Raw genomic sequence first — 15,599 nt, 5'->3', positions numbered from 1 at the left:
TTATTTGGGCAGGGCTGATAGTCGTCAAAGTACTACGAAACGATTAGGACATATGTCCGCAACACACATACACGCGAGGCTGGTGAGTGGTGGTGAAGAAAGAGGATTTAGACTATTGTTAGGGCTAAACAACTTGTGATCATGTAGAATTAGCAAATGATTTCAAGGGAAAGTAATTTATACTTATTAACGGACATTGCACTAAAATATTACAAAAATAAAGCGACCCTTTCCTTACATGAAGTTGCCAATTCACCCTTTGCGATAACTATACCGCCAGAAAATGGGAAGCAGTGTTAAGAAAATGATTAATAAGAAGAAAATAAAACAAATACGGAGTAGCAAGGAGGATATAAATAGCCCAAAGCCCTTCGTCCGTCTATCCCCTGCGCCTCCATTGCCTCCCCTTTCCTTCCTCCTCCCTTTCCAAAAGGCTGCGCTGCTCCCCATCCCCTCCTAAAACCTCCTCCTCGTCCATACGCCCTCGAGCCCCCAAAGACCCACCTAGCCCGTGAGCACGCTGCCGGCTCGGTTTGGGTGCAGAAGGATCCAGGCGGCGGCGGCGGATTGACCCGAGATTCCCGGCGAGATGAAGTACGTGCTGGTCACTGGCGGGGTGGTGAGTGGGCTCGGAAAGGGCGTCACGGCCAGCAGCATCGGCGTCGTCCTCAAGGCGTGCGGCCTCCGCATTACGTCCATTAAGATAGGTACGTGCCCGCCGCCGGCCGTTAGAGTTTTCCCCCCTTGTCGTTCAAAAGCCGCCTTTCGGGCCCTGAAAAGGTGCGGCTTGGAGATTTCCCGGGAAGGAGTTAGCGTGATGTTGCCCACCCTCGATCCCGTTTCCTGTGAAAGATTTGGTTTTATTTTTATTTATTTTTGGAACGATTCGTGCGGTTCAAGGCTGCAGGTGGGAGTTGGTGCAGGAGGCCCCGAGATTCTTGGTTGGGTTTGGTGGAAAGTCCATCTTTCGAACATTCCAGCCGTTGTATTTTAGGGGATTCTGTCTAGGAATGGATATGATCTTGATTACCTTGGTAATTTTGGCTTGTGTGCGCGTGAGAGACAGATTTTATTTTATATTTCATTTCATGAGATTGCTTCATTAGTGGCCTAGTGGGTGAGCGCTTTTACACTCGCAAAGGGGTTTTTCTCCCCGATTTCTACTTTAGGTAGACCATTTTGGGGGGGCTACTAAGATCTTTTATGGGGTAGTGATTTGTGGTATCTTTTGCTCGAGAAATAAAGGCTCGAGGTCTGGACAATGGTGGCCCGTCCAAGATCGGTCCAATGTTCAAGAAGCTTCTGACTTTTCTCCACTGGTTAGCACCTGTGCCTGTGGTATCTGTGGCCAATATTTCGGGATAAAGATTTGTGAGAGTTACATGGAGAGTTCCCAAATATCCGAACAAAATATGCTTTAATTTGATGCGCATAAATTTGCTGCACCTCTCAGATTTGGTCTAATAGACTCTGTTCCTATATGTCGTGGTTTAGAAAAGGTGGTTTGAAAAGACTAGGTTTCCCCTCCCATCCTTGTCTTTGTATTTCAGATGCCTCGTGCTGTGGACGGCTCACTCACGAACCATTGGATGCCACCATAGCGGATTGGAATCTTTGACTTATTTCAATCTTATAGTACATCTTTTGTTTGCTTCTAGCTAGTTATTCTTATCCAATATTACCTAAACCCTGCTTTGTTTTTGCTGCTGTAAGCTTGTAGCCTTGTGACTACTTGACACCTGTACTATTGCAGAATGTGGGGCTTGATCGTACAATTTTGCCTTGTAGAACTGCTGGCGGCAGGCCAGCTAATACTTGTCGAATGCTCTAGTTGCTTACTCTTGGCTTCATGAGGTTGACATGTTCTCTTTGCATTATCTGAATACGCAGATCCTTACCTTAATACGGATGCTGGGACTATGTCGCCCTTTGAACATGGTGAAGTGTTTGTGTTAGATGATGGTGGTGAGGTACTGGCAAAGGACCAAGTCAAAGCTGTGGCTGTGACATGTTAACTTTCGATGTTAAGTGTTTCCTTGTGTATCTTACAGGTCGACTTGGATCTTGGGAATTATGAGAGATTTCTTGATATTAAACTGACCCGGGACAATAATATAACCACTGGAAAGATCTACCAAGTAAGTTAACTTTTTCTCTCCTTTTAAAAGCCAAGTTATATGACTTTTAGGTTTGCAGGTCAGCTCGGAAATGTACTTTCAGTTCCAGCTTCAGTTCAGTTCATAAATATGAACCCATGTGTTTGTGTGTGATGTGGGGGGGGGGGGGGGGGTCATAGAAAGGAAAAGGATGTACTTCATGAGAGCAGTTTTGAAATGCTTCAGTTGATGTTGACGTTGGTGTCTTGTACTCCATACGAAGGAAAATGATGTGCTTTGTAATGTCACTCTTGTCAAGTATATGAAGAATGGAAGAGAATTGATATTATATTTAGCCGCACAAGGGTATATAAGGACAATAGCATGTCAATATGTTACATTGTAAATACAGTTGCTGTTCCCTGCATAATAAGCTGTTTCTGACTTTTCTTATGTTACTATGTTTAATGCTTGATTACAGTCTGTCATTGACAAGGAGAGGAAAGGGGAATACTTGGGAAAGACTGTGCAGGTGAGGATCACCTCATGCACACTTGCCTTCGTATTTTCTCTGCCCTTGTAACTTTTGTTTGTATTCTCCAAGTGCTGATCATTAAACCAATTTTACCTTAAGGTTGTACCACACATCACAAATGCCATACAAGACTGGATCGAGCGTGTTGCGATGATACCAGTGGATGGGAAAGACGGACCAGCCGATGTCTGTGTGATAGAGCTGGGGGGGACAATTGGTGGGCATAAGATAATTAATTGTTTTTGTGAATTTATTTTTGTTGAGAGCTGTCCCATCCTCCCAGTGGACAATTTTAGAGCTGGTATACCTTTATCTTGATTATGTTGTCACTCCTGCTACAGGTGATATTGAATCTATGCCATTTATTGAAGCTTTGGGCCAGTTCTCTTATCGAGTTGGTGAGGAACTTGCACATCCATACTTGTACATAAACACTGTAGTCCATCTTTCCTGAGTAAGCAGGCACTTTACAGTCTTCTTTTGGATATTGCTGTGGTTGCCAGGTCCTGGTAACTTCTGTCTGGTGCACGTGAGTCTTGTTCCAGTTCTGAATGTTGTTGGTGAACAGGTAGCCAAATTGTCCTGTTGATTCTGCATATTAACTATTTTATGGTTTACATCTTACTATTATTTTGAAAAATCTTTTATCCTTTTGGCCTAATGTGTTTTCTATGTTTTTATTTACTCTTGTAGAAAACTAAGCCAACTCAACACAGTGTGCGTGGTTTAAGGGGACTTGGGCTCACCCCAAATATTTTAGCTTGTCGCAGTACTAAGGTTAGTCAACTCATGCACCTTGACGCTGTATCTTGATGGACTCTTCTTTCTTGGTTTTCTTAACCTCAGTTTTCATAAACCGATATTGTATTTGCTAGGAACTGGAAGAAAATGTGAAAGAGAAACTGTCTCAGTTCTGCCATGTGCCTGTAAGTGAACTATAAACTCTTATTGTTAGTGATTGCTTCATGTGCTATGGCAGCTAATTTCTCCTTGTAGCTAACGAGCAATTGTATTCTGCAGGCAGCTAACATTGTCACTCTGTATGATGTTTCCAATATTTGGCGTATTCCTTTGCTGCTACGGGTATGCCATATCTCATCTTCTGTGTATTAGTTCATTTTGGTTCTCCACATTCATGTCTAGGTGCTAAATCTTATTTGTGCCTTCTAGGACCAAAAAACACATGAAGCTATTCTTAAAGTTCTGAACCTTGAAAGGTTTGTCTCTACATATCTGGTTGTGATATTCTGTGTTGAGCAATGAATATTTATGGGTAACACTTGCAGCTTTCCTCGTGAGCCCAAGTTGGACGAATGGGTCACAAGAGCTACTGTATTTGACGCCCTTCAGGATACTGTTAGTCTTTCCCCCGTTTTGATTGTTGCCATTTAGTCTCTTCATTCTTGGTTCCAAGCAGCTAATGATCTCATTACAGGTGAGGATTGCTATGGTTGGGAAGTACACTGGCCTATCTGATTCATACCTCTCCGTCTTGAAAGTGAGTTAGATTACCGCAGCGATGGACCCCTTTTATACCTTCTAAATGATTACTGGTGTCTAACAGTTCTATTTGATGCAAAAATATTGCAGGCCCTCTTGCATGCTTCAGTTGAATGCCGCCGGAAGCTTGTTGTTGATTGGGTTGCTTCTACAGATCTTGAGGACTCCACCAAAATTGAGGTTTGGAAGTCTCCTAGTGTTCCTTATGTTCGATCTGAGCTGTTCCCTTTTCTTACTTGACCGTTCTAACTTTTCTAGGCACCTGGTGCTTATGAAGCAGCATGGAATTTATTGAAGGTAAGGAGTTACAACAACGGAAATGTTCTATACTTTAAAGTTTGAAATGGTGCAACATGTATGATTTATGTGAACATTTTACTTCCCATCTTGGTTATCTGAAGATTTTTTTATTTCAGGGTGCTGATGGTGTTTTAGTACCTGGTGGCTTTGGAGACAGAGGTGTCCAAGGAAAAATCCTGGCTGCTAAGTATGCCCGTGAAAATGATGTAGCATATCTTGGTATATGTCTTGGAATGCAGATGGCTGTTGTAGAGTTTGCTCGGAATGTCATGAATCTCTCTGATGCAAACAGCACTGAATTTGATCCCAATGCCAAGACCCCATGTGTTATTTTTATGCCTGAGGTAATTTTGTGGTGTTGCTTGCAATTATTGTTGTGAATATTGCACCAATGCGAATCATGTTGGAGTTGTATTTCAGGGTTCTAAAACACATATGGGTGGCACAATGCGCCTAGGATCAAGGAGGACTTTTTTCAAAGTTGCTGGCTGCAAGTCTGCTAAATTGTGAGTGTATACATCGCCTTCTCCTTAACTAACTTGTTCTAGCCTAGTGTTATTTTTTCTTAGTAGTCTTGTTACAGATTGTTGGCTTTTTCACTAATTATTAATACTATTTAGGTATGGCAATGTGGATTACATAGATGAGAGGCACCGCCACAGATATGAGGTTTGTTTATTGTAGCATATGATTTCCTTGCTGATCTTTTATATTCATGGGTCATTGGGTCTGAAACATTTCCATCCATCGTCACAGGTGAATCCTGATATGGTGCTTGAGTTTGAAAACGCAGGACTTCAATTTGTTGGCAAAGATGAGAGTGACAGGAGAATGGAGGTTTGACTACTTGCTTGAGCAATCTTCCATTTTGGTAAAAGCTATGTATTGATCAAGTTGCTACTTCTCTAGATAATCGAAATACCCAATCACCGATATTTTGTTGGTGCACAATTTCATCCGGAATTCAAGTCAAGACCTTCAAAACCATCTCCCCTATTTGTGGGTAAGCTGGTGAAAAATCTCCTTGGAATTTTTGTTCTTTATTCAGAAACACTTGATCATGCTCTCCTTGGAGTTTGTGTTGACTTGTTCAGAAACACTTGATCATACTTGGAATGTGTTAACCTCATCTGTATTCTTGCAGGGCTAATCGCCGCCGCATCTGGGCAATTGGACAAGGTGCTACAGGGCTGCTCCAGTGACCATGCCATTCCTGCTAAGCATCATCTGAGCAATGGTCCATATGTGCCTACCACTGTACAACAAAACGGGCACCCAAAGAAGCTTGCAAATGGTCTATCAAATGGAACATACTATGTCAATGGGAATGGTGTCCATGCCTAGTGCATCAGAGTAGGTGGCTCAAGGATTTGCAACCTTTTACTTCTTTTTTTGCAGTTCTTGTTGCATCAGTTTTGTCGTGGCTGGCTAAACTAGCATGGTCGATCGAGGAAGAAAAAGTTCTTTTGCTCGATGCGGACTGTCTGCAGGGGATGGTGCTCGTTCGGTGTTTTTTAGTGGAAGAACCGAGCTGGATCTGTGTGAGAGAGTGGTTTGTGTGTTGTTCTCTACCCTTTTCTGTAAGAGAGCGGAAGCGGGTAAGAAGAGTTTCCATGCTGTATATCTGAAAAAGGAAAAGCTGAATGTTTTGGTTCTTATTTCGGGTGGTTTTTAAGAGAGTTCAGAAGCTGATGCTGAAAAATGCTGAGATGTAAGTGAGAATTTTGGTGTTAGGCGATCTGATTTGGACGCAACAGGTCTTTTGTGCTTTTGCGCAAATAAGTTGATGCTTTGTATGATTTTACCAGTTTGTCATTCTGTGTGAAGATGGGAGTTGAAATAGTGGTGTTTTGTACAGTTGAGAATGCACCACCCAAATGCGCAACCAATGGTTCATGTTTGAGACAGAGAAGCAGTAGCAAGTGTAGTTCTCAAATTCATGCTACACATCAGGGGATAAGATTAATAAGAATAAAACCTCTATTTAATCGGCAAAAAGAGTATATGTCTTGCTTTGGTTCGACGATATATATTTGAAGATCAAATGCAAAAACTTTCAAATATACATGGACGGTAAGAAACGAGTGAATTAATTGGGTAAAGCTGAGCAACCAAAGAGAGAAGGCGGTGGTTCGGCACTTCGGCTGATTGGAACAAGTCAATAGACTACCGAGAAAGTCACCCATTCCCCTGATTTGCGATTATAACAATATAGATTGCCTCCGTGGACGTCGATCGCCCGGTGAGGAGCCGAGTTTCGCTTGCCTGACAAAGGGCCAGCTCTTATCAGGTTTCTCCGAGAAGCTGTGCTGACAAACTAGTTTGCTATGATTCAGCTTTCTGAACGTTTTTTCGAGAAGTTGTCCTTTTCAGTTTCCCGCAAAAGTTGATCCTTTCGTTAGACTTTCAACTAGTTTACAAGTCTAACCAAATTTGAGGATTGATTTCTTCAAGAAGCAACTTCTAGGAGAAGGACAACTTCTAGGTGAGGACAACTTTTGGAAGAAGCCTTTCAAAAAACCCGGACATATACATATTTAGTCTAAACTAGTTTGAACCAAATTTAGAGATCGGCTTTTCTAAGAAGCTGGAGGAAGGACAGCTTTTGAGATAGCCGGTCCTGAAAGCCAAAAAAGAACTATCTCAAAGATGGAGATGAGTGCAATGCAAGGGAATGATGGTTCTCCTCTTCCCTTCCACACAAGTAGCCGGGCTCAAACATTGAGGGAGGATGGCGGTCTGTCTTGTATCCGTAGTTTGTGTTGATTACAATCGTATGAACAAAACAACTCGAAACTGCTCTGCGTCCAACGTTTCTCGTCCGATTCCTATATATCCAATGTTTCTTTCTCTCCGTTAAATGCTCAAAGCGAATGTTTGATGTAGGGTTGTACAACGCCGGACGTAAAACGTTGACGTAAAACGTTGAACACGGCTTATCGAGGCACAAATCATTACAATACAACACATGCATCTGAACTGAAACTCAGAAAAGACTCCACAATCCATTCAAAATATTACTGTTGTGAATCAATCGATAAAGCAAAGAGAATTTCCAACCAGTTTAATAGATCTCACTTATTATACAGAAAACAAATGTAACTTCACGGCGACAGACTAACGTCACACTCTCACATACATTCTTTGACAGTTTATGCAGTGTTTGATGACATGCTCTTCGTAGAGGAGGAGGTGTCTTTTCTCTCTTCTGAAAAAAAAGTCCATTAGCTGGGCAAATCAGCGTCAAATCGTAAATCGAAATCCCGAGCAGATGTGGCATCTCGCCATATGCCTGCGTGACTACGAAGATATCAACTGTGAGATTGACACCAAGATTGACACCATCAGTGCTTGCAACTTGCAAGTATTGCCACAAAATATTTCTCATGTCTGTCCCTCTTTTGATCAGTACATTGTACTGTACTTCTTTCAGAAGGCCCAAAATGAAATAGGCAAGATGCTGATGAGTCTTCCCGTCGTGTTCACAGCTCTCCATCAGTGTTGCGATCTATGTTGGCATGATGCGCCCCGTCCTCTTGGACGACTTAGTACTCAGCCAGTCAGTCCTCCCACTGCCCGAGAAGCTTGTCGACCAGCTCCACCGTCTTCCCGGACTCCGGCAGCCGCATGGCCTCCTCCAGCGCCCACGCCTCCTCGATCCTCGCATCCTGCAGCATCGCGTCCCGCACCGCGTCCCGCAGCTTCTCCGAGGGCCGGGCCCCGTCCGCCGCCATCTCCCGGAGCGCGACGAGCGCGCTCTTGGGTTCCTCGAGCCGGCAGAACCCCTCGACGGCGACGTCGTAGGTGGCGCCGTCGGGGCGGCGCGGGGAGTCGGGGCGGCAGAGCCAGCGGAGCACGGAGGTGGCGTCGCGCGCGCGTCGCATGGCAAGGAGGCGGGCGAGGAGCGGGGTGGCGAGGGGCAGCGGCGAGGGGCGGAGGGGGTGGTGGCGGAGGGCGGTGAGGAGGGCGAAGGCCGGGGTGAGCGTGGGCAGGGAGGCGAGGTGCTCGGCGAGCGGGGGGAACGGGAGGCGGTCCGGGGATCCCGGCAGGAGGAGCGCCGCGGAGAGGAGGCGGCCGGCGGCGGGGACGTGGCCCTCGGAGATGAGGCGCGGGATGAGGGCGGAGATGGTGTCGAGCTCGGACGGGGAGAGGGGAGAGGGCGGGGCCTTGGAGGTGGAGGGTGGCGCTTCGGTGGTGGCGCAGAGGCCGCGGAGGACGCGGCGGGTGAAGGTTGCGCCGGCGAGCGGCGGCACGAGGCGGGGAAGCATACTTCGGGCTTGCGGGGGTTGTTGGGCCGGGAGAAAGGTTTGGTTTGGCTGGCCCTTGGATATCAGGAAATGGCTGGCTCCGCCCCAAACCTTCTTCCGTTCTTCTGCTGCTACACTTGGAAAAATCGCGCAGGTGTTTCAGAAGAGTCGTTTACGTCGACGGTAACGAAGGAAATTTTTGGCAGAATTTTGAAGAGATCGCACATGGTTCAGTAAAATCTCTGTCCCCAGAGTTGCATATCAAAAGGCTCACGTTATTAAATTAAAAAAAAGGCTCAAACTCACTTAGTAAAACCAAAGTAATCGGCTGCTACCCCAGACGGATCGACCGCGAGGCATCGCTGGCCGGAGCTCCTCGCCATTGCCGCCTGGAAGAACCGATCGGTGTGGAATGAATTCAACCTCGCCATCCAGGGATGGCCGCACAGTCTCATTTGTCAGATTTGCGAATCCATCCAGAGTCCATTGCCCATCTCTGCCGAAAAATGCACTTCCACGGAGGAGGTTTGGAACGTTATCCGGGCTTGGAGTCATACCATGTTGCCCGCTACCCCGTCTTGCGCCTCCCTTGACGACTGTTGGAGGACAGAGAAGCCGCGCAACAGGCGAATTTTTAGGGGTACTACGATGCAAGCTTTGGAAGTGGTTTTCCTCATCTGGGAGGATATTAGGGGTCCGACTGGGATCGTGCATGGCAGCTGGTATAGATGATGATGAAAGGCGTGCCGCTTGAACCGGGACCTATTCTCATAATAGGCAGCAAGCAAAGCTAAATAGGAAAGGGGGCGACTGATGACTGCCTTTTTCGTTATAAATAAAAAAGGGTGAAATGTGGAGCTAATATGGCTGGCTACAAGTTAATTGATTTTTCATTTTGTTTTTAAGGCATTCTGAGGAATTTCTTCGTGGGTGCCTTCATAAGTCCGTCTGAGTGAATGGAGACAAGTACTCCTAAATCCTACTCCCTCCGTCCCATACTAAGTGTCGAAACATTACATGTATCTAGACGTTTTTTAGGTATATATACATTCATGTTTGAACAAATTTGAGACACTTAATATGGAACGGAGAGAGTAATATATATAGTATAGCAGGATTTACTGACTTCGCAGATGAGTTCCAAACTTTTTGAAAAGAGTTTGAGCTCGGCCAAAGTCTTGATCAACATCTGTTGGAAGCTTTGGCTTACTCTTTCAGACTCTGGCCCCTTGTTAATAGCAAATACAAGAGTGCAAAAAGTTCATTCTCGTACATCTTGTTGCTTCTGACTACTCCTTCAGAAGCGGAGGGAGTATTATTTAGATGCAACGAAGGATTTTTCACCGTGTTGTGGCCTATACATACCTTGAGAAGCGGAGGAAATCTAAACCACAAGTATCCCCAAGGATGGTTCTACTCTTTCCGTTTCCAGGTGGGCTTGCAACAATGCAGCGCGTGACTGTCTTGTGTCCGGAGTTTTTCTTGATTACGGTCGTATGAGCTCCATCTCCAGAACAAAACAAAAATGAAATCTAAAATGCAATAGTAATAGTCTTCAGATCATAGCCTACCAAACGTGGCTTATCAAGGCGCAAAGCATGACAGTACAACAATTGCATCTGTAACTAATGAAAGATTCAGTGTCCATTCGAAATGGTACTGCTGCGAATCAATAAACCAAAGATAATGTCCAGCCAAGTTTCATGGATCTCACTTACACAAACACAAATGTAACTATTCCCCTCCGACCCATATTACTTGTCAAAATATTACATGTATCTAGACGCTCTTTAAACATAGATACATCCATATTTAGGCAAATTTGAAACAAGTAATATGAGTTGGAGTGAGTACTAACTTCACAGCGACAGACTAACGTCAGAGATTCTTTGACAGCTTATGCAGTGTTTGTTGACATACTCTTCCCAGAGGAGGTGTCGTTTCTATCTTCTGAAAAGTGTCCATTAGCTGGGCCAATCAGCCTAAATTGAAATGCCTGGGACTACGCAGATATCAACTGTGGGAGTGGCACCAAGAATACATCAATCCTTTCAAGTAAAATATCTGTCTCTACCAATATAAAATGCAAGTTTTGCATATCCAAAGCCTCACGTTAAAATGGAAAGCTCAAACTCCCTTAGTAAAACCATAAGGTATCGGCTGCTACCAGAATTATGTAGCCATCAAAACGTTCAAAATAAAAGGCTCACGTCTATCTAGTTATACTGCATGCCACATCATGACTAATTTAAAATGTCTCCAACCAGTTATCAATTATTTGCAAACTCCCTTAGCTAGCAATTTATTCCATACTTGCATCGCTTGGAAAGCCTCCCTCATCATGGAGAAAATTCCCGGTGCTCACCAAGGAGCAGTTGGACATCAAGCCCGTCAATCGGCAGAGGCTGTCACAGGCGTTAGGCGCCGGCAGCAGAAAATCATGCGACCAGACAACCATTATCGCATCAATCAGTACTGGCAGGTTTCTGGAGGTGACTGCTGGAAGCTGTATGCAAACGCAAGTGACCAGTGGAGGAACAAGAACAAGGAAGAATAGCATCTCGTCAGTGGTAAACGGTGTTCTTCAGCACTGATGCAAAAAGGAGGCAAAAGATATACATTGATATGGATGCAGACTAAAGTTGATTCATTGCTAGAGGAAATGAATCATGTGCCATGCAAATTAACTACCAGGATCGCACCTCATCGTCCAAAAGGACTTGGTATTAGTAACAAGTCGCCAGTGCGACAACAAGGAACAAAATAATAAGCTGACTGATAGTCATGGCAAGATACCACATCAAAGAAGTACGATTTGATTCAGCAAGCTAAATGATCAAAACTACAAGAGTCTCACTTGTAACTTGAGAATTTGCTTAATTGAACTGGCAAATAAGGCCTCACCATTCCTCAGACAAGCACAGAAATGTGGCCTCCATGTCTTGCCGCGAATGCAGTTGCTGCAACAGCTCACACGGACGCCGCGGTCCTCGCCAGCTCTTGCTCCTCCTCCCCTTCCTCCTCTTCATTGCTGGCTCCCGGTGTGAGCCCAGCGGCCTCCTCGAGCACCTTCCACGGCCCATCAAATTGGTCAGGGAACTTCTTGCGCAGCCCCACCACCACCCTTCTCGCAGCCCGCCCCTTGCCAGCCTCTTTGAGCCCGCTAACCAGCTTGTGCACTGTGCCAAGGTCCGCTACCTTCAGGCGCTTCACTCCCTCGTAGAACATGTCCTCAGCCTCGGACCACCTCTTCTCGCCACACAGCATTGTCACCAGGTATGAGTATGTCCGGCACTTCAGAGCCACCGTGCTCTCCTCCTCCTTCTCTAGGAAGCTCTTGCATAACTCCACGGCCTCATCCACCCTCTTGTGCCGCGCCAAGACCTGAATCAGCGCGTGATAAGTTACTATGTCCGGTTTGAGCCCTGCCTCCTCGCGCATGGCCCGGATCAACTCTTCCACCTCCTCCACCGTGCCCTTTTTGGACTTGTAGGTGATCCTGACGTTATGGGCGGCGGCGTCAGGCACGATGCCATGGTTTTCTACCATGTCGCGCCACAGCTCCTCAGCGCGGTGGGGCTTTTTCTCTTTGTAGTAGGAGTCGATGATCGCCGTGTAGAGATGGAGGGAGGGCGGCTCGTCCCCGGCGAGGAGGTGCAGCGCGTCGTCTGCGCCTTTGGTGATGCAGATGGACTTGGCCAGGATACAGCGCGTGGCGGCGTCGCGCGGGATGGATGGGTGCTTGTCCAGCAGATCGGGCACGAGCTTGGCGTGGCGGCGGCGTTGGAGGAGTGGGCCAAGCAGGGCGTTGAGGTGCGCGGCGGTGGGCGACGGGATTGTGGAGAGGATGGCGGAGGCGCGATCGGAGAGGCCGACCAAGGAGAGGGCGGAGATCACCGCGGTGGGGTGGGACGGGACGAGCGGCGCGACGAGGGCGTCGACGTCGGCGAGGCGGCCCGCGCGGGCGAGCCTGCGGATCGGGGTTACCAGGACAGCGAACTTGGTGTTTTCGGTGGCTGCGGCAGCGACGGAGAGGAGGCGGCGGCCGGAGGCGGCCATGGCTGCGGCGGAGCTGGGTCTCATCGATCGGAGGTTCCGGGGGTTAGGGTTTAGAGTGAGTGGGGGAACATCGATTTTGCGGGTTCGACATTTGGGAGTGGAAGGTATGCTAGGTGGGCCTTTGCTGGAGGGCCTCCATTCTCCAATCTCCAGTTTACAATTGCGGCGGCCGGTGCCCGGGTTACCATTTTTTTTCCCTCCGTTAAAAATTTGACCAAGTTATTATACGGAGTAGCAAAATATATCAACATACAAAATGTCAATGATACTATGAAAATATATTTCCTAAAATATATTCTCTCTGTTCCAAAATACAGAGTGTATGACTTTTGTTGACAATCAAGGTTTTTAAAATTTGATCAAACTTATAGCAAAACGTATTAACTGTTCGGAAACCGGGATCGATGTGGAGGTTGGGGGTACGGTAACATATGCCCCCTCCATCTCTCTCGGACTGTTTCCCTCACGTGAACATTTGCTGGGCCCTTATCCACCTACCTACTGGGCTATATAAAGGAGATGAGACATATGCTTCTACATACTGTTGAGATCAGAAAGAATAATAAAAAGCTCATGTTTCTTCCTACACCTTTGTGTTCATCTACTAGTTGTTTGGATGGTTGCCGACTATTTGGCAAGCCGATTTACTTTAGGCAACTCTTCAATTCTTTGTCCAAAATTGGCCAACTAAATGGCAACCAAAATTACAATCAATTATTTGGCTTGCCAAACTTTGGTAGGGCAAGGATGAGCTCAATCCAAACACACCCTAAATGTTAATGATATTTTTTATATGGTTGGCAACGTTCAGAAAGTTTGACGGGCACCAAAAGTTATATGCTCTACATTTTGAAACGGAGAGAGTATTTCACACTAGCCACAATGCATATAATTATCTTTATTTGGCCCTGTAGATGTTGATATTTTCTGTAATAAATCGGTGGAACTTTAAAAGTTTGACCGTCAACAAAAATTATACAGCCTATATTTTGGAATTGAGGAAATAACATTTATCAATTTGGTTGAGTAAAAAAAATCATGTTCATTTTTGGTGAGTTTGAGAGTGTTTTTCTACCTTTTTGTCAAATACAAAAAAATGTTACAAAGACATATTTTCCATGATTAATTGGGTCAGAGCGGCGGTATACCAATGATATTTGTGGGTAATTAAAACGTGATATATATACATCATACATCATTGAAGTGGTTTGGGATGTTGGGACGGTTGAATTGCTGAGTTATTTTGATCCATTACGATTCTTGCTTTCCATAGTAGTAGTAGAAAAAAGATAAAGACCGAGACTAGTACCAACATCCGGTTTAATTCATGACTAAAGTTACTGATCTCAATTCAATAAAGATCCCATGCTAAACTTCAAGATGAAATAAAATGTAAGTGCAACGCAAAAAGCTCGACATTTCTTTTGCTTAATAAAAAAAAAGACCGATGATGCATGAATTTGTATCAAGTATTCTGAAGATAAAGATTTAGTTTTGATATATGTTTCCCCCCCTTTTGTGCAACTTTTACCTCAATTTTTTTTTACGGTTTTTATATCCAGAAGTCTAGAGACAGATTCTGCAATGATTTTAGGATGTATACCATGCAAATTCATTGAGGGGGAAAATAAAGAAAAACTATTTTTGATGGTGAATTAACAAAGGCAAGAAGGAGGCCGAAGGGCACCTCGAGCCAAGGCCTGAGGGTTCCAAGCAACTGGGTCCCAATGGGCCCACCTGGAGGTGTACTTTTAAAGGTGGCTTCGTCTGAGGAGACGACCTAATGTTCGTGGATTTTTCTTAGGCGTCGCCGCAATAGAAAGATCTCTTCTTCTCCAATGGGAAAATCGCCGCAATCTCGCCATTCTTCTTCGTGTGGAGCGCCATTTTTATCACCACCATCTTCAGTTTCCATGACCAAATTCATCTCCCTCAAAATGTGTGTAATCTGGATTCTACAGTAATTTCTCGACGTTGTTTGCATGTTTCCGATTGATACCTTAATAATTGTTGTTGCTGGAACTTTAGTTTCAAGCTTTATTGACTATCATTATGCGTCTGGTCATCATGGTATTTATTAGCTGTGAGTAGTTCTTTGAGTTCCTAAGGACATGGGTTAAATTCTAGTTATGACTTCTATACGATTTTGCATTAAGTTTGTTAAACTGTTCTTTGTTATATTATATTTTTTCAATGGTGATACATGAGTCGGCTATATCACTTCGCCCTTCACCGCACTTGGGCTTGGAGGATGACACCATGTTGTGATTTATCACATCACCATACTTTATTAAACTCTATAGATGTCATGTCGGTCCAGTTAGTGGGCTACTTTGCAACAAGAATCTGATCTGCGGTCCAAGAAAAATCTGGCATCAATTTAGACGCCAGAATTGCCAACCAACACCGATATTTGGATGCCGGAATCGCCAACCAACACCATCGAACGGCTTTGCTGCCTAGTTCCATGAGAGAGCTTCAATGGGCTCAAGGCATAAGTGGAATATGTATCACTTCACCATACTTGGTTAAACACTAGCGACATCAAATCAATTAATGGGCTACTTTTCAACGAAAACCTGATCCAGGGCTAAACGAAAATAGACATCGGTTCAGATGTCCAGAAACGTTAGGCAACACCGATATACAACATCGGTGACCGGTTGATTGAGAGAGTTTAGGTGGGTTCAGATGTCCAGAAATGCCATTAGATTTAGCACCGCATGTGAGTGTTCTTTTGCATTCATGGGCAAATTCTAAATAAGGGTGCAGAGAGAAAGAAAACAAACGAATATTAGGATTTTTTTAGACGGAGTTTTGTTTGTTTTACAGCAATATAATGAGTTCCTTTTAGGTACGTAC

The 15,599-nt window shown here is 45.0% G+C and overlaps 3 protein-coding genes across 4 annotated transcripts; 1 reads left to right on the top strand and 2 right to left on the bottom strand.

Annotated features, from left to right (window-relative positions):
* The first annotated feature begins 589 nt into the window (after nucleotides 1-589).
* LOC100828089 (CTP synthase) lies at nucleotides 590-5,775 on the top strand. Its single transcript, XM_003569313.4, has 21 exons — nucleotides 590-707; nucleotides 1,891-1,970; nucleotides 2,052-2,138; nucleotides 2,578-2,628; nucleotides 2,731-2,848; nucleotides 2,973-3,029; nucleotides 3,135-3,199; nucleotides 3,325-3,408; nucleotides 3,507-3,557; nucleotides 3,652-3,714; nucleotides 3,802-3,848; nucleotides 3,918-3,987; nucleotides 4,067-4,129; nucleotides 4,222-4,311; nucleotides 4,390-4,428; nucleotides 4,548-4,775; nucleotides 4,852-4,937; nucleotides 5,052-5,100; nucleotides 5,188-5,268; nucleotides 5,341-5,434; nucleotides 5,576-5,775. Exons 1-21 carry the CDS (start codon nucleotides 590-592, stop codon nucleotides 5,773-5,775), a joined length of 1,821 nt encoding a protein of 606 aa, XP_003569361.1.
* Nucleotides 5,776-7,417: 1,642 nt separating this feature from the next.
* Nucleotides 7,418-9,673, bottom strand: LOC100828895. Of its 2 annotated transcripts, none has more exons than XM_014898414.2 (2): nucleotides 8,985-9,673; nucleotides 7,418-8,814 (listed from the first exon to the last, which is right to left on the bottom strand). In XM_014898414.2, the coding sequence occupies exons 1-2, from the start codon at nucleotides 9,131-9,133 to the stop codon at nucleotides 7,992-7,994; spliced, it is 972 nt and encodes a 323-aa protein (XP_014753900.1). In that variant the 5' UTR covers nucleotides 9,134-9,673; the 3' UTR covers nucleotides 7,418-7,991. The 2 variants fall into 2 exon arrangements, with proteins under 2 accessions (XP_014753900.1, XP_003569364.1); XM_003569316.4 differs by having other exon boundaries at nucleotides 7,418-8,809.
* A 1,596-nt stretch (nucleotides 9,674-11,269) lies between these two features.
* LOC100845073 (pentatricopeptide repeat-containing protein At4g36680, mitochondrial) lies at nucleotides 11,270-12,860 on the bottom strand. Its single transcript, XM_003566840.4, has one exon. It carries the CDS (start codon nucleotides 12,759-12,761, stop codon nucleotides 11,649-11,651), a length of 1,113 nt encoding a protein of 370 aa, XP_003566888.1. The 5' UTR covers nucleotides 12,762-12,860; the 3' UTR covers nucleotides 11,270-11,648.
* Between the last annotated feature and the right edge of the window lie 2,739 nt (nucleotides 12,861-15,599).

The sequence above is a fragment of the Brachypodium distachyon genome, chromosome 2, assembly GCF_000005505.3.
Source record: "Brachypodium distachyon strain Bd21 chromosome 2, Brachypodium_distachyon_v3.0, whole genome shotgun sequence".
In the NCBI taxonomy this organism is placed as follows: Eukaryota; Viridiplantae; Streptophyta; class Magnoliopsida; order Poales; family Poaceae; genus Brachypodium; species Brachypodium distachyon.
The sequence above is the reverse complement of the archived record's forward strand: the minus strand, read 5'-3'. Positions and strand labels throughout refer to the sequence as shown.